The following is a 27015-nucleotide window of genomic DNA, read 5'->3' as shown; positions in this document are numbered from 1 at the left end:
TTTTAAATGTTATTTAATGTTTAAAATGCAAATGCAATTAGATTTACTTTATTTGGTAAACAAAGCAAGTTTGTCATATATCTAGTAAAAGACTGTACAAACTGCATTGTACATAAATCAGTTGAACATTTTCACATTAGTCAATAATATGACTGAAATAAATATATAAAAAACTGAATAAATATAGATTTGCACACATTTACTCAAGTAAATAAACAGAATTTTATTTCTAGACCCGGGTGGGCCTACTCATATGCAATGTAAAAATAATACAATTATATTATTAATTCAGCTTCTCCGCCTTCTCCAAACTGAGCCACTTAAGCTCCAACGTGAGACAGAACATTAATTATTTGACTCATTTATTAATTCATTCTCCTTTCAAATTAGTCCCTTATTTGTCAGGGATCACCACAGCGGAATGAACCACCAACTATTCCAGCATGTTTTACGCAGCAGGTGTCCTTCCAGCTGCATCCCAGGCCGATGAAACACCCATACACTCTCAAATTCACACATACACTCATACACTACGGTCAATTTAGCTCATCCAGTTCACTTATAGCGCATGTAGGAGCCATAGATTGTATAAGATGGCATCATTGCATTGAGAAAGAGCATTGGTAGGAAGCAGTTTTAACAATATGTACTAAAGAGTAGCATGCGATACAGATGATTGATTCTTGTTGCTTTGAAAAACAAATGAAGATGCTTTATTTACATCTATTCTGCCTACGGACTCTGTTACTCATACAAAACTAGCTCATTCTAACAGCGATAGTGCTAACTGGAAAGCCGCTATATCGCATGTGTTTTGGACTGTGGGCCAAACCCACGCCAACACAGGGAGAACATGCAAACTCCACACAGAAACGCAAACTGACCCAACCGGGACTTGAACTAGCAAACTTCTTGCTGTGATGCGACAGTGCTTACCACTGAGCTAGCGTGCTGCCTAAATGCGTTTAATTCGATTAATTAATCTCAACACTATATAATTAGTTCAATCAAATTAATGAATTTGATCGATTTAATGTGTGGAGTCCCGTGAAAGAGCTCCGGATGGAAAGTTTTGTTTTGTGTTTACCTCATGGTTAAAGTTGTTGCACGTCCGCCGGTTTCTGCCTCAAAATGCGGGAGTTTGAGCCACTTGTACATTCAGGAAGTGTTCAGGAAAAGCAAAACAGCAGCGAAGAAACTTGACAGAGAAAAATTAACATCTCACTGCCAACTAGCGTTTCGGAAGTGTTAATGCAGACCTGTTTGCGCCATGGGTTATGCCGGTAACCTGGAGCAGAAGTATAAACCAGGCTTAACTAGCTAGTAGTTACGAAGCCCCTATTGTGGACTTTGTTACAGTTTTAGAAAGAACTTCCGATCAGCTGGTGCAACCCTACCCTGGTGTTTAAGAACATGAGATACAAGTTTTCGGACTCATGAAAGTGTTCGTATTTAATAGACTGTTCAACTTTGAGTATATTAGCATTCGTCCCTTTCGTTTAATATACAGTCATTCAATGAGTGGAGGAGGGGTGAAACAAATACACTGACGAACCTTCAGTACTCGCACGAGAACTAAACAAAGGAGAAGTTGATGTTTCTGCATTCTTATACTCAACAACTGTGATACCTAAGGATGTAACGGTATGAGAATTTCACGGTACGGTAATACCTCGGTATGAATGTCACGGTACGGTATTTATTGAATCATTTACAGGAAAAAACAAAACTTATGAAAATACTCCAAAAAAGTGCCAAAAGTATCAATGACATACAAATTAGTCATCTATCTGTAAGCTTTGAAACAGGAACTTCAATTTTAATAACAAAAAAATATTAAACCATGTAAAAAAAAATAAAGTTTCAGTTTAGTATTGTTGAAAACTCATCACATTCAACATTTAATCACTCACTCACTTAGATAGAGATGGGTTTAACGGAAAATTATCATATAAATATAATCTGGTAAAAGCTGGTATCTCTGGGTATTTACAATGTCCCCTGCAACAGAAAAAACCCTCTCATTTGGGACTGAGGTTTCTGGGACAAGAGAGATATGACTTGGCCCAGGTTGACAGCAGTGGGTAACGTTGTGCATTGTCTTTCCCCCACTTGAGAGGACAAACCATGAGTGAGATAGAGGTCTCATGTCTGCATCAATCTGAACAGTGTGCTGTGTTTCTGCAGTCCCCATGACTGATTATTAGTCGTATTCCCCAACTTGCAGGCACGTGCACACACAGGGCTCAACCTGTGCAGTGCACACGCCCTTTTTAGTCTTGGATAGAAAGTTCCCTTCCAAAATGATCAAAAGTGCCCCCGCGACGCGACATACCCTCCGTCCCGCTTTACAGTACGCGCGCGACAACACAGCTGATCAGAACGCGCGCGACAACACAGCTGATCAGAACGCGCGCGACGACTCAGCTGATCAGAACGTGCGCGACGACACAGCTGATAAGAACTCGCGCGACAAGACCGCTATTCAGTACGCGCAAGACAACACAGCTGATAAGAACTCGCGCGACAACACAGCTGATAAGAACTCGCGCGACAACACCGCTATTCAGTACGCGCAAGACAACACAGCTGATAAGAACTCGCGCGACAACACCGCTATTTAGTACGCGCGCGACGACACAGCTGATAAGAACTCGCGCGACGACACAGCTGATCAGAACGCGCGCGACGACACAGCTGATCAGAACGCGCGCGATGACACAGCTGATAAGAACGCGCGCGACGACACAGCTGATAAGAACTCGCACGACGACACAGCTGATCAGAACGCGCGCGACGACACAGCTGATCAGAACGCGCGCGATGACACAGCTGATAAGAACTCGCGCGACGACACCGCTATTCAGTACGCGCAAGACAACACAGCTGATAAGAACTTGCGCGACAACACCGCTATTCAGTATGCGCGCGACAACACAGCTGATAAGAACTCGCGCGACAACACCGCTATTCAGTACGCGCGCGGCGACACAGCTGATAAGAACTCGCGCGACAACACAGCTGATAAGAACTCGCGCGACAACACCGCTATTCAGTACGCGCGCGGCGACAACACCCGCTTTAGGGTTTTCCAGCTCTTTTTCATCCCCGCTTCTAGCAGCACACTCCATTTCCGCATTACTGGATCTGTAGCGACAACAGACCGCAAGGGATTATGGCCAAGCCTGGGCTGATGGGAATTGTAGTTTCCGGTACCTCCCGTTCGCTTCATTCGCCTGAGCAAATTTTTTCAGAAGACCTATAGTTTTACCGAGTCATGCGACTACGGTAATATCGAAAAAAATTAATATTGCGGTATGACGGTATTTACAATACCGTTACATCCCTAGTGATACCTTAAGCTTGTGAACACAGGAGAGTTTTCAGGAAGGCGAATTTTGTTTAAGACTTCTTCTTTGATGAACTCGGAGATGCTTCTTCAGATCTGAGGCACTGAAAAATGTTTTGCCGCATTGATCACACTTGTGTGTTCTCTCTCCAGTGTGGATCAGCTTGTGTTGACTGAGGTGTGATGACTGATTGAAACTCCTCCCACACTGAGTACATGTGTAGGGTCTCTCCCCAGTGTGAATCCGTTTGTGTGTTTTCAGCTGTCCCGATATAATGAATCTCTTGCCGCAGTGCGAACACTCGTACGGTTTCTCTCCAGTGTGAATCCTCTCATGGATTTTCAGGGCCGCTAGCAGAGTGAATCTCTTGTTGCAGTGTGAACACACACAAGGTTTCTCCCCAGTGTGGATCATCTGGTGTCGTTTGAGGTCTCCAGATTTAATAAAGCTCTTCCCACACTCGAAGCACGCATGCTCTCTCACACCAGTGTGGATCTTCTCATGTTTTCGTAAGATTTGCTTATGCGTAAACCTCTTTCCACACTCAGAACAGGAGTAGAGCTTTTCACTTCTGTGAGCTTCGAGATGCTCCTTCAGCTCTGAAGGCCTCAGAAATGTTTTGCCGCATTGATCACATCTGTGCGGTTTCTCTCCGGTGTGGATCAGCATGTGTCGAGTGAGGGATGATGACTGCGTGAAACTCTTCCCACACTGAGCGCATGTGTACGGTTTCTCTCCAGTGTGAGTCATCTTGTGCTGTCTTAGAAGTGACTGATATGCAAAGCTCTTTTCACACAGAGAGCACGAATGTGGCTTCTTTATATCAGCTCTCACCGTATGCCTCTCGGATTCACTCAGATCCTCACTTTCCTCTTTCACCATCAGCTCTGAAAATTAAGTAAAGGAACAAGTTAGGTTTTAGAAAAAAATGCAAAATAGGGATGAAAAGGATTAATCAAAGATTTCTTAACTTTGCCGAACTACACTGCGAATCCTTTATTATTTAATAAAGTAATAAAAAATAATACAAATATTGTTGTCTCCATATTCCCTGCAATATTTTTAGCGGTCTATAAGTTTCTGGCATTTATTCATTCATACACTGTGAGCGCACAGAGAATAAAGGCTGTCTCTCAATATGCGTTCTTCAGCGGTCTTGCGTCCTCGTGTTCTCGTGCAACGTCATCATCAGCTGCCTAAAGGCTGATTTATACTTCTGGGTCAAATGCCGGTGTATGCTACGGCGCTGACACAAAGCCCTTCACCGTGGCCGTTGGCGTCACTGACGTACACCTCTCAAAAATTGTAACTACACGTCGCAACAACGCGTAGCGCAAGCTCTGTGATTGGTCGGCTTGGTAGCGCTGACGAGTCTGGGCGGGACCGAGAGCCGCGCGAATGGCGCAAGCGATTGTTTACAAGTGTGGAGTCCCGTGAAGGAGCTCCGGATGGAAAGTTATGTTTTGTGTTTACCTCATAGTTAAAGTTGTTGCACGTCCGCCGGTTCCTGCCTCAAAATGAGCGAGTTTAAGCCACTTGTACAAACAGGAAGTGTTCAGGAAAAGCAAAACAGAAGCGAAGAAACTCGACACAGAGGAACATTTATACCTCACTGCCAACTAGCGTTTCGGAAGTGTTAATGCAGACCAACAGAGACAGTGCGCAGAAGTATAAATGCACAGCTGTGCGCGTTGCCTGCGCAGTGAGTTACGCCGGTCACTTGACGCAGAAGTATAAACCAGGCAAGTACGGAGGACGCATGAAACCTCCCGGATGTGATCTTGATATCGAGGACGCACCGCTGCAGACTTGAGCACCGAACTCGCTCTGGAAGTCCCAGAAGTCATTGCGACTGGAGGTGGGAAGCGCTGCATTTTATTTAGATTTATTATTAAAGTTCAGAGACATCACTTATTTACCTCAGGACTTTCCCTAAATGAAACGGTGAAAGTAAACATTAACATGAATATCTTAATAGAGGAATAAACACATTAAGGGTTGTTTGTTTGCTGAAATTCGTATTAAAATTTGTTTTATTTATATTGTGCAGAGTATATTTATAATGTTTTTATGCAAAGTATATATTTTGAAGAAGCGGGAAACAATAAATCGTTGTATGAAGGCTGTAATGTTTAAATAATTTCCATTTAAAACGCGTGAAGGTCACATGACCATCAGGAAGAACGCAGCATCCCATTTCTCAAAGGACGCGTTCTCTGCCCTCGCGGTCTCCTGAGTTCGTTCTTTCGAGGACACCTGGCAAGACCGCTCTCCACAAGAACGCAAGTCCGTTCTCTGCGTTCTTGGAATTAGAAACAGCCAAAGGCTCCTGTTTTTGCACTCGGACAGTGCAAGAACAGCTTCTCTCCCATGGTGCACGTCAGTACTGAAAATACTGGGCGACTGCCACAAGGGGGCGTATTCCGACAGTCATGTCCAAATGTCGTGTGCAGTGGAAAGGCGGCTTTACTGTCGGTGGTGTGTGCATTGTGGGAGCAGGATAAACAACAGAGACACATGATTCTTGAATGAAATGAGTGAGACAACCCTCAGAAAATAAGTTGTTGTGCTTTTGGAAGTCAGAACAGGAATAGACTTAATTTTTTTTATATCGTGAGATGTGCAGTACACCACTAAGTGAATCATCTTGCCTTTTTATTTCTTAGTCCCACACCTGCCTGCACACACAAACGATCGTGTTTAAGTTAACAACCATAATAACAGGCTTTCAAGATTAACTTAAATAAGATAAAGTTGGGATAACGCAAAAACAAAGCACAACATGTGACCATTTTTTTTTTGATGTTGCAGTATAAAACATTTATACATTAAAAAAAACACAACTAGTGGCACCTCAGTGCTTAGATGTACTATATGATACACACACCAAACTATAATCAAACAAGCAGTTTAACTGTTAACATGCTGTTTAAGTAAAGCCAAAGCACTATAGGAACTTCCATTAAAATACTAAATAAACAGAAAATCTAGATCATATAGCTAGGCATAATTGTAAAATAATAAAGGAAAATACATTAAGGAAATTGAGGTTGCAACGCATTTTTCAACTAAAATTAGTTCCTCATTATTGAAGAGTAATGAATAAACACAAACCTATTAGTTCTTCAGTGTCTTCCTGTTTAATTCTGCAGGCTTCTAGATCACTCATCTTCTCACTGTCCTTCAATAAACTCTGTCTTTGCAGATTTCTCTTCTTCCTGATGGTCTGATGCTCGTCTTCACTTGTAGACTGATGGGAATACTCCAGTATTTACAGCTGAACTGAACGAGCAGCTTGAAAAAAAGTAAACAGAAAAAACGTCCATAATTTAAACTGATTGATGAAATAATTATTTTATGATTATATATAAGTTAGATAGACTGATTGAATCTAATACAATTAATGTGTAGATAGGAAGACATTCATATAATGAATGAGGTGAAATCTTGAACTACTAACATGAAATAGTGGATATTAACAGCCCAAATCTACCATTTATTGTTTTCGGTGTCAAATTTTACATTTGTTTTGGCATTAACAAAATGTATTTGGTATTATTACACCAAAAGTTAAAACACAAACACTGAGCTCATGTTTTCCTCTCAGAGCTGCTCTCTGCCTGCTGTATTGTTTTGGTCAGCAGACACACAGATAGAGGTGAACTCAATGCAGAAACTAGTCGCAGATTGTCGCTTTAATAAACTGTAAAGTGTGTTTTATTGTTGTGTAAACACGAGAAAAAGCGTCAACGACTCACCTCAGCGCAGAAGACTCGACGCTGAATGAACGCGTCAGCGCTGACGTCATCACGGCGAGGCGGGCGCAACGGATTGGCACGCCAATATTAATCATGTTTGAGGTGAAAACCAGTTTATTAGCCAATTTAAAAGTTGTAAAAAGTTAAAAAGCAAACATAATCCTTCATGGCTGACCGATATAATCAGAAAATTATCTTTTCCTGAGGTAACAACTGCCACTAGTAAACAATTAACAAAATATCAACAGACGATTAACATTTAATTTAAGAAAATCGTACTGTATTATGTAGTTTTATCCAGTTTTAGAAATAGCGCCAACAATATCAATTTTCTTAAATTTTATTTATAAAAAAACTGGGTCAAACCAATGAATAATTCACTGCGTTGCTTGACATGATTACTGTAATAGGGCTATATGCACAGCTAGTGTTTTTCAGCCAATGATGTACATCCGGTTAGAGCTTTACATGACTATTTTCAATTTCATACTGTTCCTTCTACAGCATCGATGTTGTAAGGTAATTACAATACATTCAGTTAAATAGACTTAAGCATCCATTTAGTTGTTAAAGTGTAAAAAGAGACGAATGACCGTTTAAACGGAGGCTCCGTCATTAGCAGCATGCAAGCGCAGAAATTCAATTGAAAATACTAAGGTAAAATTAATTTCCTTATTTTAAAGACATGACGCAGAAAAATATAATTTAATTCAGTGGTTTTTGTTTGGTCTGATACCCACTTTATATTGTATCTCAGCCAGGCAGTTGAAGATTAGTGTTTTTTTTTTTTAAATCAGATCTTGAACGTGGCGATTTTGTATGGGATGACAATTAACCGGAAGCCCTAGGGGCTGGCTGACTGAATTTATAAGTCTGTGTGCATAAACACCATTAAACTTCCCACTGGCTACTGTTAATAACAGGCTATGTTTAGTAATATAGTGCCAATCTTTTAATGCAAACTACCATATAAGAGGCTTACAAATTAATGAAACGTACGAATGCACAGGTAAGTCGTTAAATAATTATGTTTTGTTGTTTTTTCTGTATTTTTTTGTTTATTTTTACACGTATAGTACCTCTTACCTCATGCCAGTGACAGCTGATTGTTCCCCTTCAGATTAGGGGCCATCTGCACAACACTTTCAGCCAAAAACAGTAAACTTTTTATGCATTTTGCCTCTTTGTTTACACAATAATGGTGGATTTGTGACTGGAAAGACATAAATCTGAAAACAGGTTTCAAAGTTGAGGTTTTTGAAAACACTGCAGTTTTCATGACTTTGTAAACACCCAAAATGTAAGTCTTTAAAAACAATAACGTCATATGCTCCTGTTGCCCCCTGAACATGCAATTTTAGGATGGGTCAAGCGATTTAACTATTTGAATACCTGAAATCTGAGGTTTTCCAAAAAAATAATAATTTTAATACATCGAAAAAATAAGGAAAATTTGTTTTTAAAGTCGGAATTAGGGGGCGCTACTGAGCAAGGAATGGATCAGGGTGCAAGTTGGATGAGCTCAGCACAAAACTTCAAATAATTCATTAATTTAAGGCACCTTTCTTGAAAAGATGATCTGCTACTTATCTAAGACTTTACTACTCCATTTTCTCCAAAGTGTCAGTCATACAGGATTGCTTAGTTTGAACGGAATGAATTTGCCCCGCTATCTCTAGTTGTAGAGCATCCATTTTGATTTTGACTTACGAATGGAATGTTTCGACAATCAACCTGATCTCAGCTTTCAATCTGAAAGCTTGACATCTCCGTTTTAATAGTCACTGCCATCTGGTCGGATGAGGATATCAGTTCAGTCTTAAGACTGATTTATACTTCTGCGTCAAGCGCACGCATATGCTACGACGCAGCCTACGCGTGGACGCACAGCCCTCGCCGTGGCCGTCGGTGTCGCTAACCCACACCTTTTAAAAAAATGTATCTACACGTCACAACGACGCGTAATGCAAGCTCTGTGATTGGTCGGCTTGGAATCGCTGATGATTGTGGGCGGGACCGAGAGACGCACGAGTCTGTTGGAGCGACTGTTTACAAGTGTGAAGTCTCGTAAATGAGCTCCGGATGGAAAATTTTGTTTTGCGTTTACCTCAGGGTTAAAGTTGTTGCACGTCTGCCGGTTCTTGCCTCAAAATGAGCGAGTTTGAACCACTTGTACATTCAGGAAGCATTCAGAAAAAACAAAACACCAGCGAAGAAACTCGACACAGAGGAACATTTACACCTCACTGCCAACTAGCGTTTCAGAAGTGTTATTGCAGAGCAACAGAAACAGCGCGCGGAAGTATGAATGCACAGCTACGTGCGTTGCATGTGCCATGGGACACGCCGATCACTTGACACAGAAGTATAAACCAGGCTTTAACCAGCTTGAGAAGTGCACTGTCCTATAGCAAAGATTGCTCTGCGCAACTGTTGCTTGTAGCGCTAGCAGCATCCTCCATGCTAGCTTGCTTTAGGTTAGGACTAAAGTCGTCTCTTTTCAAAGTATACTCGTGAGTAACTGGTGCTAATAATGGTAAAGATAGTGAGAGCGTGAACAAAACACTCCGGAAGTCCCCAAGACATTACTACTTAACGTTAGATGGCTTGTTTCTTTATAAACCCAAATGGCGAACAAACTACTCAATTATAAAGGCACAGAGAAAACCAACGCAAGCCAAGTCGATGCTAACACACAAATTATATGTCTGATGATCTAATAATCCAAATAGTCTGCAAATATTCGAGAAATGCAGCGAAATTACAGCTGGCCACTTTGTGTTCGTTCTTTACTTGAATTGTTCATTAGTGATGTCACTTCACACACACGACACACTCAGGTTCACTGCTGAATAACTAATCAGATTGGTCCCTTCAGCCAATTCTACATGCTGAATCTGGCCAATAAGCACTGATGTTAAGAGGTGACGAGGAAAACACCAAACCAACTTGGTGTGTCCCTACCCGAAGATGTTTATACAGATCTTAAAATGTTTTGTGGCATTGTTCACATTGACGTGTTTTCTATCCAGTGTGAGTCCTCTCGTGTATCTTCAGACATTCTGACCAAACAAATCTCTTGTCGCAGTGTGAACACGGGTAAGGTTTCTCTCCAGTGTGAATCCTCTGGTGTCGCTTCAAATATCCGGCTTGAAAAAAAGTCTTCCCACACTCAAAGCACACATGCTCCTTCACACCAGTGTGGATCTTCTCATGTAGACTTAAACTCGACTGCCGCGTAAAAGTCTTTCCACATAGAGCACACGAATAAGGCTTCTCCTTTGTATGAACGCTCTGATGGTTCTTCAGATGTGAATGCCTAAAAAATGTTCTGCCGCATTGATCACATTTGTGCGGCTTCTCTCCGGAGTGGATCAGCATGTGTTGAATAAGGTTTGATAATTGTCCAAAACTCCTCCCACACTGAATACACGTGTGAGGTTTCTCTCCGGTGTGGATCATCTGATGCTGACTTAAACTCGATTGATGTTTAAAACTCTTTCCACAGACAGAACATGAATAAGGTTCCTCCTTTATACGAACGCTGAAGTTGACCTTCTTGGCTTCACTCAGTTCTTCACTCTCCTCCTCCTTTGTTATCAGGTCTGAAAATTAAAGAAAGAAGTTACCTTTTAGGAGAAATGTGAAATGGGGACGCTCGAATTAAAAGTCTGCAACTTTTCTGTAACGTTCATTGTGGAACTTTCCATAAAGTCGTGATGATCCAAACATTGATCAAATTTGTTATCTTCCAGGGCATCCTCCTTTGCAAAGACGGTCTCTGGACATTCTGTATCATCTTCCAAATGATATGTGAAAAATGTATTTACTTGGATCGCAAAAATATAGCTGTCATTAGCGTTAAACGTACTACCTCGGAATTTGCAGTTACCTCTGTGCACGTGATGAAGTCAATAGCCAATCAGAGGCGCTATAACTGGACGTTGCTAAAGGAAACCAGTTTTGTTAATGCAAGAGAGATTTATTTTAAGGCCCAACTCACACAGAGCTTCAGTGCTTCCTATTCACTTTGAACGGGTGATGTCAAGTGTTGCTGAAATGAACAGTAGATCCATTGACACTGAAGAGGTTGGGTGTTTCTCAACTTTTTGAACACAAAGGGAGTGTCGGCCAATAGCTTCGCTTTATGCAAATAGCCCAACTCAGACACTAGCCGATTGCCGACTAAATTCATTGACTGACTCTGCTACAACAATCACGTCAGGATTGTGGATTTGTTGGTGCTGCTTCAGAGGCGTTGCTCGCAGCAGAAGTTGGGACTTTCTCAACTTTTCAAGCATCAACGGAAAATCAGCCAATCAGATCACTGTATGCAAATACACCAGCTCAGACAGTAGCCGATTGCCCACTAATTTCATTGACTGACCCTGCTACAACAATCACATCAGAACTAACTTCAGACACACCCTCCATCAAGCTTTGACGCTGAAGCCCCTACGCCCGATTCACATGGGGCTTTAGCGTCAACTCTTGACAGAGGGCGTGTTTCAAGTTAGGGCTGATGTGATCGTCATAGCAGTGTCAGCCAATGAAATTAGTCAGCATTCGGCTACTGTCTGAGCTGGTGTATTTGCATACAGTGATCTGATTGGCTGATGCTTTCGTTGGCGCTTGAAAAGTTGAGAAAGTCCCAACTTCTGCAGCAAGCAACGCCTCTGAAGCAGCACCAACAAATCCACAATGCAGTTCGGCATCATCTGACGTCACCCATTCAAAGTGAATGGCAAGAGTTGACGCTGACACCCCGTGTGAATGTGGCACTAGTGAATCGGGCGTAACCGCTGCATTAACTGAAGAATAGATGGTCCTGAAAGGTGAATTCCTAAGCTTTACATAGATCAGGGGTGCTCAAACTCGGTCCTGGAGGGCCGATGTCCTGCTAAGTTTAGCTCCAACTTGCTTCAACACACGTGCCAGGAAGTTTCTAGTATCTAGTAAGAACTTAATTAGCTGGTTCAGGTGTGTTTGATTGGGGTTGGAGCTAAACTCTCCAGGACACTGGCCCTCCAGGACCGAGTTTGGACACTCCTGACATAGATACTGAACATGCATGGGTAATTCCCAAAAAGTGCACACGAGAGAGTGAAGATGTTGGCTTGTTTCAGGACATTTTTGTTGGCAGTTTTGCTGCATCCACACATTATTAATAATAATAAAAGTAATTTAAAAGTGTTTACAGTAGGAAAATTACAGAACATCTTCATGGAAGATGATATTTGCTTACTAAACTAATGATTTTTAGCATAAAAGAAAAACCTAATATTTTTAATATTTAATAATTTTGGCCCTTACATAGTATTTTTGGGCTTTACATGAATATGCCGATGGGAAATCGACAACTAAAGAAAACGTTTATATGATCTCTCAAGAGTAACCATCATCACTCCTGGTAGAGCTGCACAATTAATCGTTAAAAGATTGCAATCTGGATTTGACCCCCTAGACGATCTTAATCCAGCATTTCTACGATTCTGTCAATCATTTTTTCAAGTTCAGGAGAGAAGAAAAGGTGGCCACATGAGTCTATTTTTAAGTAGAGTCTACTTTAGTGAACAGAACCTGCATATGTTGTGAGTAACAGGTTATACAGTTATAAATAATATTCTGTTTGTGGCGCAGAGTGATCGTTTGGGAGCCGCCAGAAGTATGAACAAGAACTTAGCAGTCAAAATGAAACCGAAAGTGTGCACTGCATTTAAATGATCATATCGCATGTTAAAGTTGTGATTACGGCAAGCATTTGATTTGTTTTTTTCTGTCATAGCGAACACACAGTTGTGCATGAAACTAAATGTTTACAATGTCAGTATAACTACTCTAGCCTATATATTGTTGAATATAATCTGATAATGGCAAATGTGTGATGTTGCCAGTGAATAAAATTGTCTAATATGACAGATTGCAAGCATATATCTCAAACATAATAATTCAACATCAGAATTATTATAAGTAGAATAGAATTATTTATAGAAACCAGTAGACCTACACATAATATTATTATCGATGTGCCATATGTTTGTTTTCACCATACCTTTATTTTACATCTACAGAATCGTGATCTTTATTTTAAGCAAAAACAAAAAAAAAAAAAATCGCGATTCTCATTTTAGCCAGAATCGTGCAGCTCTAACTCCCGGTATGATTATGGTGCACCAACCTGATTTGACCAAGTAGGACATGTAGCTGGTTTAACATCTATGTTGATCCTGGAACAACATTCCAATCAGCCAATCAGGATTACGTATTAGGAAACGTATTAGGGATACGTTTACAGATTATGTTAGGTTTAGGCTTACAGAATAGGTTCATGCACTTCTACGTGATTGTTATCCAACAATTATTCCCCTCTGAATTTGGGAATCAATATAAATGTTAATTCAGGATTGCATTGTGCTTGGCTCAATCATGATGTCCGGTTATGGTGGGTGTGACCCTTGGCTACTGCTACTTTTGTTTAATAATTATGTCACACAAATAGGACAGTCATGCATTTGCTCTTGAATGTAGAATAAATATATGTTTCTATATTTATATTGCATTCACATTGCATGCTTTACAAATATCTAAATGCAACATTTCAAATCGCCTTTTTTACATTTTCTTTTCGCCAATTTCAATTATTCGTTCAACAGCAACATTATGGTATTAAAGGGTGGAGCTAGACTCACTGATGAATGCTGATTGGCTTACAGGGAATCGCCACTTGCATGTGCAATATGATAAGGAAATGATAACAAGCTCTATTTTTTAATTCACAGTCAAAACACGATGAAGTAATAACAAAATGACAATTCACTGCTGAACAGGCTGGATGTTTAGATGATCTACTTACTGTGATTGTGTTTTGTGTGTGTTCGCAGAGAAGACGATTGTGTAAAACTCTTCCCACAAGCAGTGCAGTGATACGGTTTCTCCCCAGTGTGAGTCCTCGCGTGTGTTTTTAGGTTTCCTGAATCATTGAATCTCTTGTCGCAGTGTGAACACTGGTAAGGTTTCTCTCCGGTGTGGATCATCACATGACGCTTGAGAAGGTGTTTGTTCTTGAAACTCTTTCCACACTGAGTGCAGGTGAAACCTTTACCAGCTGTTCTTTCAATTGAAATACTTTGTTCAGCCTCTGATTGAGTTTCTTCCTCACTCTTGACATGATGTTTCTCCTCATCTCCGCTCATGTCTTCACTCTCCTCCTTTACCATCACACCTGAAAAGTAGGTAAACAAGTGAGAGGAGTCTGGATGTGGTGTAGTGCAATCTGGGCTGCATCCAATGCTTTTTAATGGGCTCACCTAAACCCACATCTAACCCTACCCGTCACAGTGATGTCACCAACTCCATTGAGTGCATTGTGTCTGACATCGAATCGCTGAGTGATGCAATCTCAGCTTGCATCATAACGGCTGCATCCAGATACTGTTGAAACAAGTTCATTTTAAGAGGCTAGTTTAAAACAGCTTGCTAACTGCAGATGGCGCTCTCGCATGGCTCTACAGTGTGAGCATTTCTGACTAAAAATATGTGCAAACTGTAAAATGTATTTTGGGAGCACGTGTGAGTATAAAAATGTATCTACAATCTAAAAAAAAGGCTGTAATACTGTCCCTAAATTGTAATACAAATAAATAAATAAATAATAAACCACCCCTGCTGCAGTTCCTAAGTGGTTTCACATCATTCACAGTTGAGTAATCTATAGCGTAGGAAACGAGTCGATGAGGTTGCACACAGGAAACAAAGCACACATATTTAGAAGCCTACATGCTGATCACCGGCTCAGGATGCTGCTGATTCCTGTGCAAAACATTTGTCTCTCTGTGGCTTGAATGAAGAATTGAAGGTTTCACATGAAAGCTAGGCTATAATCATACAGAAAATGCTTTCACTTTCTATTTGCTCGGTGTTTTCAAGCAAAATGCATTTTTTTACAGTCTTGGAGTGGACATTTGAGTGATTCTTCTTTATTTTTTAAAATTGTTTTTAGGGGTTTTTACCTTTACTGACAGGACATTGGAGATTTACAGACAGGAAAGTATGAGGAGCAGAGAGAGGGAAAGGATAGGCAATAGATATCGAGCCAGGAATCAAACTCGGGTCACCGTGAGTGTAACGTATAAGTCCTGTGCAGGTAAACCTCACTCCTCTGTCCTCTAAAGGTGCTCTAGTAGCAGATGCTAGAGGCTATGGTCTTTAGCCTCCTTAATAGAGCAACCAACTCGAATGCGGAAGGTCGCTGGTTCAAAACTAGCTCGGAGCGGGTTGGGTTGTGTAAGACTGGTGGGGTTACCTAAGCACCTGGGTGCTATATCTCGACGCACTAACCACTAGACTATTGGCGCTGACAACATTTGAGTGATTCTGATTAGATTGTTCGGAATTTGACAAGCTTTATTGTCATTCAAACATACTGGTGTACACCGAACAAAATTTTGTCGTATTGGCTCTGGAGTTTCAGAAAAGATTAACACTAAATATGCATTCATTAATTTTCCTTCAGCTTAGTCTCTTTATTTATCAGGGGTCATCACAGTGGAATGAACCACTAACCATTCCAACATGTTATATGCAACGGATGTCTTCCAGTACTGGGAAACCCCCATACACACTCATATTCACACACAGAAGTCATACACTAGGGCCAATTTCATTCATTCTTCCTTCCTTCGGCTTAGTCCCTTTATTCATCAGGGGTCACCACAGCGGAATGACCTGCCAGCCTATCCAGCATATGTTTTACACAGCAGATGACCTTCCAGCTGCAACCCAATACTGGGAAACACCCATACACACTTATTTACACACATTCACTACGGTCAATTTAGTTGATCCAATTCCCCTATAGCTCATGTGTTTGGACTGTGGGGGAAACAGGAGCACCCGGAGGAAACCCACGCCAACACAGGAGAACATGCAAACTCCACACAGAAATGCCAACTGACTCAAATCAGCGACCTTCTTGCTGTGCTAATCACTGAGCCACCGTGGTGCCCTGAAACACTTAACAATAAGTAAATAAATAACTAACAATAATCATGCACACAGCAGCTGACTGATGGTCCTTATTGAGAGGTGGATCTGTAGTGCAGATCATATCTAGTGCATACAAGTGGTGCAAAGGCGGTAAGCAAAATAATCTAGTTTTTGCTTTGAAACGAGATAATTTTGCTTAATTTAGGGAAAAATTAATTTGGACAAAATATATTTCTAAAAACGAGACAATGTTTTTACTTTTCTAGATATTTGGACTATAAACAAGACAAAAACTAAGATAGAAAAGCATTTTATTGCAGTTCACCTGTGTTTGGAATTGACTTTCAAAATTAAAACTAGTATTTAGATTTGTTTGATCCTGCTTATAAAATACAAAACATTTACCTAAGCCAGGGGTGTCCAAACACAGAATCTATATATTATGGCTAGATATAATTTAAAAATAATGAAAGAAATAAAAAATAAAGAACTGAACTGATGAAGTGCTCACTGTTGTTCAGCCTCATTATTGAAGAGTAATGAATGAACACAAACCTATTAGTTCTTCAGTCTCTTCCTGTTTAATTCTGCAGGGTTCTGGATCACTCATCTTCTCACTGTCCTTCAATAAACTCTGTCTTTGCAGATTTCTCTTCTTCCTGATGGGAATACTCCAGTATTTACAGATTAATCGAAGGAGAGAAAAAACTGCCAAAAAAAAGGACACAAAAAATCTGCAGAAGTCATTGACAAATCAAATCATTATCGTAGTTAATGTGGCAATTAACAGATCTGATGACATCAGTTAAATGAATGAAGTAAAAAAAAAACAGGAAATACTGACATGACATAAAGAGGATTTCAGGCGCTTTGATAATATTGATGAGCCTCAGACTATAAACTACCATTCAGGATCAGATCAGCTCATTTTATACAAGTGTTTACACGATAAGCTAATTACTCTAGTTTATCAAACAATAATAGTAACCGGTATTGTCCTCTCAGAGCTCCTCGCTGCCTGCTGTGTTGTTTTGGTCAGCAGACACACAGATAGAGGTGAACTCAATGCAGAAACTAGTCGCAGATTGTCGCTTTAATAAACTGTAAAGTGTGTTTTATTGTTGTGTAAACACGAGAAAAAGCGTCAACGACTCACCTCAGCTCTGAAGACTCGACGCTGAATGAACGCGTCTGTTGTGACGTCATCACGGCGAGGCGGGCGCAACGGCGGATCAATAAAAACGCGCCAATTATTTATTTATTTTTTAACAATACCAATTACAAACTCAAATGGAGAACAACAACGCAAAAATCACAAATACATCATATAGAATGAAAATAATCCCTGTGTGTATGTACATACACACACACATATATTTTTAATACATAACAAAAAATTGTTTTGTTTACATTTTTAACAGAAATTGACTCATGCAATTCCTCTAGACCAGGGGTGTCAAACTCAATCCCTGGAGGGCCGAAGCCCTGCACAGTTTAGTTCCAACCCTGCTCCAACACACTTACCCGGAGGTTTTAAACAAGCCTGAAGGACTCAATTAGTTTGATCAGGTGTGTTTAATTAGGGTTGGAACTAAACTGTGCAGAGCACCTTACCTTTTGGAACTGAGTTTGTCACCTGTGCTCTAAAGCCTTTCCTGCAGAAAAAAAAATAGCTTAAACCAGCCTAGGCTGGTTAGCTGGTTTTAGCTGGTTGACCAGCTTGGTTTTAGAGGGGTTTTGGCCATTTCCAGGCTGGTTGGGCTGGAAAATGACCAGCTAAAACCAGCTTGACCAGTCTGGTTAAAGCTGGTCATCTCCCAGCTTAACCAGTTGGTCAAAACCCCATCTAAAACTAGGCTAGTCAACCAGCTAAAACCAGTCTAGGCTGGTTTAAGCTGTTTTTTTCAGCAGGGTTGTTTTCTTTGGATACTACTTTTAAAGACTAAATATGTTTTATGTCAATTTTTAAACGATGCATCATACTTTGATAGTTCAGCTGCGTGCAATGTCGTTGTTTGCAAAACGCACCCCAAAATAGCACAATTCACTCAAATAACAGGACATTTCTTAATTTTCGCACTGATTTGCACTATAATTTACACTGAATGATGAAATATTATTATGATGGCATCATCAAACCGTTTAAACTACTAAAACTTGTTGATCTAACATAAGTGAAATGCACGAGGTAATAATGCGGATACAAAAATGAAATCAAACCTCGTGAGCTGAAATGCTGTTTATTAGTCACTTGGCAAAAATTTCAAGGCAAATGTAGTCCACCTGGCTGACAGATGACCAGAATAAAACGAGCTGTTCCTCAAGCAAATACTAACTACCATCAGTGAACACACATTTTTACAAAAATATAGAAAGGTGATTAATAACAAGTATATTTAAATGATGACTACTTTAGGCAAATACAAAAATAAAAAACAATATACCAAAGTTGGTGTGGTATCTAGTTTTGAAAATGTTTGAATTGAATTATGAATCCTCTTACACACCTCGTCTATAAAGTAAATGTAGTGATAGCAGTAAAAACACAAGCTGATCAGGGCGACCGTAATGGAACCGCTCAGTGGAAACAAGGCATTAGTCTTCGAGAGTTTACAGATCTTATATACACATAAACAGCTCATCACAATCGAAAGACAAAGGAAAACAAGAAACCACTTCATGCTTTTATTTTATCATTATACACATTTTAGCAACTTCCCAACTACCCTAAATAAGGCAACCTGGAAGAGCTTTAGGTGATCCATTTACTGTGAAAGTTTATTGTGTGTGTTCGTAGAGAAGAAGATTGTGTGAAATTCTTCCCACACTCACTGCAGTGATACGGTTTCTCTCCGGTGTGAGTCCTCAGGTGTATTTTCAGGTGTCCTGAACGTCTGAATCTCTTCTCGCAGTGTGAGCACTTGTACGGTTTCTCTCCGGTGTGGATCCTCATGTGATGATCGAGAGTGTTTTTGCGGCTAAAACTGTTTCCACACTGAGTGCAGATGAAGCTTTTTATGGCAGTTCCTTCCACTGAAATACTTTGTTCACCATCTTCACTTTTGACATGATGTTTCTCCTCGTCTTCACTCAGTTCTTCACTCTCCTCCTTCACCGTCACATCTAAAATTAAGCAAATACGTTTATTTTAAGAGAAGAGTTATTATTGATTTATTTTTTTTAGGTTTTGCTGCATAAATATGCAACATATAAGCTGTATCACCATCTGGTATGGAAACAGCACCAGCAGCAATCGCAAAGGCCTACATAGGATTGTGCGAACTGCTGGATGCGTAGTAGGAGGTGAGCTTGCACCCCCACATGCCTACAGGCGTATTTTGCTAAAGAAGCAAAATAAACCAAGTGAAAAGACTAGCCTATTGCTTTCGACAGATGAGTTGATGATTTTCACACAAGTGGAAAAGCAAAACTTACTAAAAAAAAATAAAAAAAATAAATAAATAAAAGACGTATATGGACCATTTCCACTAAGGGGTACGGTTCGCTACGCTTTTATGGCAGTTTCCACCGTCAAAAGGTGTACCGAACTAAACCGTACCACTTTTTCGACACCCTTTGCAAAGGTTACCAAGGGTACCAAAAGGCGGAGCTAGACATGCAGCTGAATGCTATTGATTTACAGAGATACGTCTTTTGCTTGCACGACAAGCCAGAATGAAAACAAAGGAACCGCCATGTTTTAAATACACAGCCGAGACATTACAACGTAATACTATATACATATAATAACAAGCCATAGTCAACCCGAACTCAAACAAACCTTGTCATCGACTTAATGAACAGCCACAAAGCCAAGAAGAACAAAATCTGCCGTGTCCTGTTGCTGTTTTACGAGGCCGTCTAAAAGTGTGAGCAGTTTCACTTTGTCCAGGGAGATCGCGATCGCATCTATATTTGATATAACGAACTTCTTGAGCTGATGATAATAACGTGTGCGTAATTATTGAAGTGTCTCCGACATCTGATCCTTTCACAGAGAAGCACATTGTTTCAGCAACCTGAATCACGTAAAAAATGCCTTGTTTATCATCGCCTTCTGCACTAATATGAACTCTGAATGACAGAATGACTCTCTAACAGAGCTTACATGTGATGGTGAAGATTACAGACACATAAGAGGTTTTCACTGACTGTAGGCTACATTTTGTGTTGTTTTTGAACTCAAATAAGGACTAAATGTATGCTGTGTGTAGTTTATCTGTAGTTGGCAATATATCGGAGACTCTAAGGGGCTGTATGTGTTCATATGTTCATTTATTTATTTATTTTATATAACTGCAGACGTTACAGTAGGCTATTTCGCACTGTCATTGATCTGCAGTTATAATCAAATTATGTTTATAGAAAAGTTAGTAATGAACATTTTTAAACAAGTATTCATGTGTATAAAGCGTCTGTTTTGTGAGAAGTGCTTCTCATATGATATGTAAGCGACCTGTACAGATTTACTGTAGACATTTATTCGAGCTAGAATGACGTTGACTGAAACTTTCTGTCATACACTACGCCCACTAAAAGGGTACCCTTGGTAGTGGAAATGCAACCCTGATAAAGGTGACCCATACCGACCCATACTGTTCCTGTCAGTTGAAACGGGCCATAAGAGTACGTAGCACAACAGTACTAAAGCAGTGTTTCCCAACCCTGTTTCTTAACCCACACCAACACTACACAATTTCGACCTCTCCCTAATCAAACACAACCAATTCAACTCATCAGAACAGAAGACTCCAAAACCTGAAGTTAATGTCTCAGATAAGGAAGACATCCAAAATATGTACTGTTTGTGTGCCTCCAGGAATAGAGTTGGGAAACACTGTACTAAAGGGTGGATGTAGACTTGGAGCTAAAAACTTATTGGTGGGCGACGCAGTGGCACAGTAGGTAGTGCTGTCACTTACAACTAGAAGGTCCCTGGGTCGCTGGTTCGCCTATTGGCGTTTCTGTGTGGAGTTTGTATGTTCTCCCTGCGTTTACATGGGTTTGCTCCGGTTTTCCCCACAGTCCAAAGACATACGGTACAGGTGAATTGGGTAGGCTAAATTGTCCGTAGTGTTTGAGTGTGTGTGGATGTTTCACAGAGATGGGTGCGGCCGGAAGGGCATCCGCTGGGTAAAAACGTGCTGGATAAGTTGGCGGTTCATTCCACTGTGGTGATCCTGGATTAATAAAGGGACTAAGCCGAAAAGAAAATGAATGAATGAACTTATTGGTACGCTTATTAACAAGCGTAACTTGGCGTGTGCAACAACAGAAGAAAACGACAACACAGGAAGGCCCACCATTTTAAAGACACCGTATTAATCAGTGCACAGCAACGAACCAAAGTCAAGAAGAAGAACAGAATCTCCAGTGTGTCCTTCATTGTTCGTTACGGAGCTTTTCAGGTCATGTCAAAACATAATCTACACCTGCTCTCTGTATTAGTGCATTTAAAGGGTCACGAAACACCAAAACACATTTTTTGAGCTGTTGACAGTGGTATATGTGTCCCACACTGCTAAAAACACTATTAGGACACCTATATTTTACTAAAAAGTGTAAATTGGTTGTTTTTGCGTTATTTCAAGCAAATTCGTACTTCCTGTTTGAAACGAATTTTTGAAGCTGCGTCACGGTCATGACATAATAGCGTGTATTCCAGCGTGCAGACTGGGCGTCTGTGCCAGAGTGTGTCTTATTACGTCTTACAGTGTGATGCATTAATGCATGAGTAAGGCTTGGTTCAAACCAATCAGCGCGCTCTATTGTGCAACTTCATTAATATTCATTACTGTCACAGTGTTTACACCACAGAGACGCCACGTTGTGTTGGCAAAACAAGCGTGAAGTGTTGCTTTTACAGTTTGCTGCCATTAAGTTTCGTTTTCATTTTCTCTCTGTGAGAGCTCAGCTGGAGTCACGTGTGGATTACAGTGTACGCGACGCTCCACAACAATAATTTACGTGTCTAAGGGGGATTATTGTTTACCTGAGAGCTGTTCTCATCTGCAAACGCTGAAATCCGGATTCCGGATGTAGTCTTCTCTTCATAAAGACGCGGCTCTAGTTGCTGGTGATTGTCCTGTCTCTACAGATTTGGTAAGTGAGCGACCAGTGCTCTTTGTATATTCAGTTTGTTCGTATCAAATAAGTTAACTATTGCATTGAGTGCAAACATGTTAGCACCGCATTTAGTGACCGGAATAACACACGCGGCTTTCTGACACTACCTGCCGTGTGCATCTAAGTTTCCGGGAAATGCAGAGTTTTTTTTCTGTCATTCGCCGTGCGGTATCAAACATTGCATGAAAAATACACGCTTAGAGCAGATCTTCGAATCAAATATCTCATTTGTCGCGAGGGGCATGAATGAATTCCCTGAATGAAAGAGCCAAACTGCAGTTAAAGTCCAACATTTAATAATTTGGCAAATAATTCGACTACAGATGTCCATGTAGGTTAAACACCATCGCTTTCTCCTGTGTATTTTGACTGAAACTCGCGCGTGCCCAAATAGACACTCCCACACCATCCCACTTTAGTTCCTCCGACACTCCCCCCTAAACAGAGCTGGACACCCCCACTTTTCTGACTTTTTCCAAAGTAGAGGTGTTTCATGGCCCTTTAAAATAATGAACTTGTAAAATAATGAATGGCCTGAAAATCTTCTTGGTGCAAGAAACAGGTTGATCAGTACTTTCTGGTCTACACAACTACAAAGAATGACTACCGAACCGTAGGGAACTGAACCGCTTAGTGGAAACTTATCTTTTAAAAATTTGTGTTACTTCCAAGAGAAAGGACGACACAATACTGCATCATACACAGCTTTAAATATGCATTTTGACTCCACAATAATCTTAAATCCTGTGACCTTGAATGGGCTCATCATTAGATGATCTACTTACTGTGAATCTGTTGTGTGTGTCTTTGTAGAGAAGAGAAATGGCTGAAATTCTTCCCACAGTCGGTGCAGTGATACGGTTTCTCTCCAGTGTGAGTCCTCTCGTGTTTTTTCAGGTTTCCTGAATCGCTGAAACTCTTCTCGCAGTGCGAACACTGGTAAGGTTTCTCTCCGGTGTGGATTCTCTCATGTATTTTCAGTTGTCCTGAATGAATGAATCTCTTCTCGCAGTGCAAACACTTGTGGGGTTTCTCTCCATTGTGGATCATCATGTGACGCTTCAGAGTGACACTGTTCTTGAAACTCCTTCCACACTGAGGGCAGATCAAACCTGTTCCCTCCACTGAAAAATGTGCAGTCTTTGATTGAAATTTGGCATGATGTTCCTCCTCATCTTCACTCTCCTCCAAAATCACTTCTGAAAATTGAGCAAACATGTTAAGAAGCTAGTTTTTAACGATTTAATTAACAGCAGATGGTGCTCTAGCAGGGCAAAACAGTGTACTGTTGTCACGAAACCAAATTTTGGAACCAATCAGAATTGACATTTTAAAAACGTCCATTTCTCACTAACATTTGAGCAGTGTTGAGTCTGAGCCGCCTTTCCACTGCACACGACATTGGGACACGACGGTTGCACAAAAACTTTGCTAACGCTAGATTTCACGCTAATGTTTGGATTTACTAACGATGAAATGAACGTGAGAATGTGCGCTGGTATACGCTACCTTCATGCCTGGCGTACGTGCATTTCTTGTGTGTGTTTGTTTTATTTCCATCTGCGACTCCTAGAGGCAGTTGTGTTAAATTGCACACTACAAAGTATCTTTGAGGCGTGCAATGGCAGCTGTATGTGACGGGATCATCCGCATTTCTAGCAAGTATAGAAGGTTTCTATACCATGCAGTTGACCAGCCAAATATTAAAGCGCAATTTGCAGCGATCGCCGTTTTTCCAATGTAATTGGAGCGATCGACTGCACGCACATTGCTATAAAGGCGCCATCTGAAGACAAATTTGCATACGTGAATCAGAAACATTTCCATTCAATAAATGTGCAAATAACACGTGATGCTCAAATGCGCTTAATATAATACACACACTTATTAATGATTCCTACTTGTCTTCCTCGTGATGAGTAGGCAAAATCTGATATGTAGCGGGGGAAAAAGAAAAATTTTGAAGAACTGGATTCGAACCAGGTTCATGATTGATCGTGTCAAAGCATGTTGCCATGCGCTTTACAAGCAACGCCACTCACACTGCTGTTTGCCACTCTGTTATGATTTATTATGTTTTCTTTCTGTCTTTTTTTTTCACCGTCCTCTCCGTTTGCTCAACCCGTAGGTTTCTTATTGGTCTATTATTCTGTCCACCATCATTATGACGCTCTCCGGTTCCACCAATCCCAGGACGAGCCGTAAGGATTTAAAGCCCTGTCAGACCAGTGTGTGTGGTGCGCTCTGCCTTGGCGTACCATTTGTGCTCCACGCAGATTGTTTGTGCAAATGCTTCGTCTATTTAGTGATTTATCTCAGTTACTGTGGTAATTCGAGTTTGCTTGTTGAACTTCGTTGGCTTTAGGTAACATATGATGGTTGTTGTGTGATTCTAAACTAAGCTTTGACGGACTTATCCGGTTTGTTTGTTTTAGTATAGTTTGATGTTTTGTTAGATTAGTTTGCCACCCGTCAATTTTGAGTTTTGTAGTTTAATTAGTTTAGTTCGGGTGTCGTATACACTGAAGATCTCGGTTTTCATTTTGTGTTTCTTTTTGACGCCTAGTTTAGATTTTAGATTTAAGGATTGTTTTGTTTTGTTAATTTCTTTGATTTGGCTTACACTCGTTGTTTTTGTTTAAAGATAATAATTATAAATGTTTGTCATGCATCCAGCTCTATGAGCTCATAAACTTCTCCAGAAACTGAACCTGGCTGGCTTCTGATTGAGCCAAGCCCAGTTTGATGAACTTTTTGTCGGTGTTGGCTGGATTATTTCCCCCGGGACACTTACAACAGGCGCTACGTCATAATCACGCCCCCACAAGAGCAAGCTCCTGATTGGTTAACGCGGCGCGAATGTCCGCTGAAGTTCAGATTTTCGAACTCGAGCGATTTGCGCAAAACGCGCGTCCAACGAGCAAAACGCTCAATTGGCACCACGCCTTTCACACCGTGTCATTCGCGCATTCCGCGTCATGGCCGCATCATTCGCGCCGCAGGATCTCTTTTTGCGCGCTTGCATTGACTTAACATGTAAATCACTCGTGCTTGACGCACGTTCGAAACGTGCAGTGTTAACGCAGCCAAAGTGTGTAGTTTTCGCAAACAGGTTTGCGACGGGGGAAGGGCGGAGGATCGGCGATGCCGGCTCAGCATCGTGTTGTCTATTGGCCATTGGCAATGGAGGATGGCATTATCTATCGGCCCAAGCCTATTTTATATATAAACTCTTTTTGATCAATTTCTTTCAAACTTGTATTTTAGATATATAAATTAGATTTACATATTAACATTAGAAACTAGATCTGCTTACTGTGAGTTAGAGTAGGCTATGTGTGTCAGAAAAGCAAGTGATTAAACTAAATCTGTCAACATTGGGCTATAAAAATGCGGAATACTCCCCCAACAACCGTTACAAACATGGGGATGAAAATAGCTTCAAATGACAGAATACATAACAAACTTTAGAAAATTTAAAAATAAAGGGTTTAGCCTATTAAAATCAATTTACTAATCACATTGGTGTTATCGAACACATCAAAGGGTTAAAAGTGATCTTTTTTTTTTACTTTATTCAGCGATTCCTCTGCATACCACTAGAAGGAAGCCTGCGTATTACAGTTTGAGAACTACTACTCTGGTGTATGTGCATCTGCGTTTGCACTCTGATGACATTCACAGCTGATCACAGTCATGAATAATGAATAAACACAAACCTATTTGTGCTTCAGTCTCTTCCTGTTTAATACTGCAGGGTTCTGGATCACTCATCTTCTCACTGTCCTTAAACAGAAAAAGTAAACAGAAAAATTTAAAGAAAACTAAATCAACAAGGTAGTTAATGTGGAACTTAGTAAATGTGAAGACATCAGTATGATGAATCAGGCAAAAAACTAAAACTACTGATATGAAATAAAGAGGATTTCAGCAGCTCTGATAACAGTGATGAGCCTCAGACTATAAACACTCATCAAACAGCAGCAGATCAGCTCATTTTATACAAGTGTTTGAAATAACACTAATTACTCTAGTTTACCCAATTCAGGTCACAGGTTCGAGCATCAGCTAGGTCAGTTGGCGTTTCTGTGTGGATTTTGCATGTTCTCACTGTGTTTGCATGGGCTTCCTCCGCGTGGTCCAGTTTCCCCCACAATTCCAAAGACATGTGATACAGGTGAATTGGGTAAGATAAAATGTCAATAGTGTATGTGTGTTAGTGAGAGTGTAAGGGTGTGTCCCAGTCATGGGTTGCAGCTGGAAGGGCATCCTCTGCGTAAAAAAATATTCTGGATAAGTTGGCGGTTCATTCCACTGTGGCGACCCCTGATTAATAAAGGGACCAAGCCGAAAAGAAAATGAATGATAAGCAGTAGCAACACCCATGTGCTATGTAACTGGGAAATCATGTATACTTTACAAAAAATAAACAGCACCACAAAGAATTAGTGTATGAAACTTCATCTACCACAGAATATTCCCATTATATCCCTTCACAGATCATAGTTTGCCATGTTACTCATACAATCGTCGAAATATTCATACACGATGTAGAAAAACACACTGAGCTCATATTGTCCTGTCAGAGCTCCTCTCTGCCTGCTGTATTGTTTAGGTCAGCAGACACACAGATAGAGGTGAACTCAATGCAGAAACTAGTCGCAGATTGTCGCTTTAATAAACTGTAAAGTGTGTTTTATTGTTGTGTAAACACGAGAAAAAGCGTCAACGACTCACGGACTCACCTCAGCCCTGAAGACTCGACGCTGAATGAACGCGTCGGCGCTGACGTCATC

The 27015-nt window shown here is 40.6% G+C and overlaps 3 protein-coding genes across 3 annotated transcripts in view; all 3 read right to left on the bottom strand.

Annotated features, from left to right (window-relative positions):
• Nucleotides 1-27015, bottom strand: part of LOC101882237 (uncharacterized) — an 85832-nt gene that overhangs the window by 18377 nt on the left and 40440 nt on the right.
• zgc:110821 lies at nt 787-27015 on the bottom strand (the record flags this gene model as incomplete). The annotated part of the gene is given in 6 exon segments (NM_001013285.2): nt 787-798; nt 13261-13282; nt 18809-19216; nt 23005-23418; nt 25939-26005; nt 26965-27015. Coding segments are annotated over 3 exon segments (840 nt in total). The 5' UTR covers nt 25994-26005; nt 26965-27015.
• Nucleotides 9884-27015, bottom strand: part of znf1162 (zinc finger protein 1162) — a gene marked incomplete in the record, with an annotated part of 137292 nt that continues 120160 nt past the window's right edge. The window contains 3 exon segments of the mRNA NM_001012491.3: nt 9884-10713; nt 13962-14330; nt 14438-14517. Of these exon segments, the coding sequence (NP_001012509.3) occupies nt 10133-10713; nt 13962-14325 (945 nt within the window).

Source organism: Danio rerio, chromosome 22 (genome assembly GCF_052040795.2).
Source record: "Danio rerio strain M-AB ecotype USA chromosome 22, GRCz13ab, whole genome shotgun sequence".
In the NCBI taxonomy this organism is placed as follows: domain Eukaryota; kingdom Metazoa; phylum Chordata; class Actinopteri; order Cypriniformes; family Danionidae; genus Danio; species Danio rerio.
This window is presented reverse-complemented; position numbering and strand designations above follow the sequence as displayed.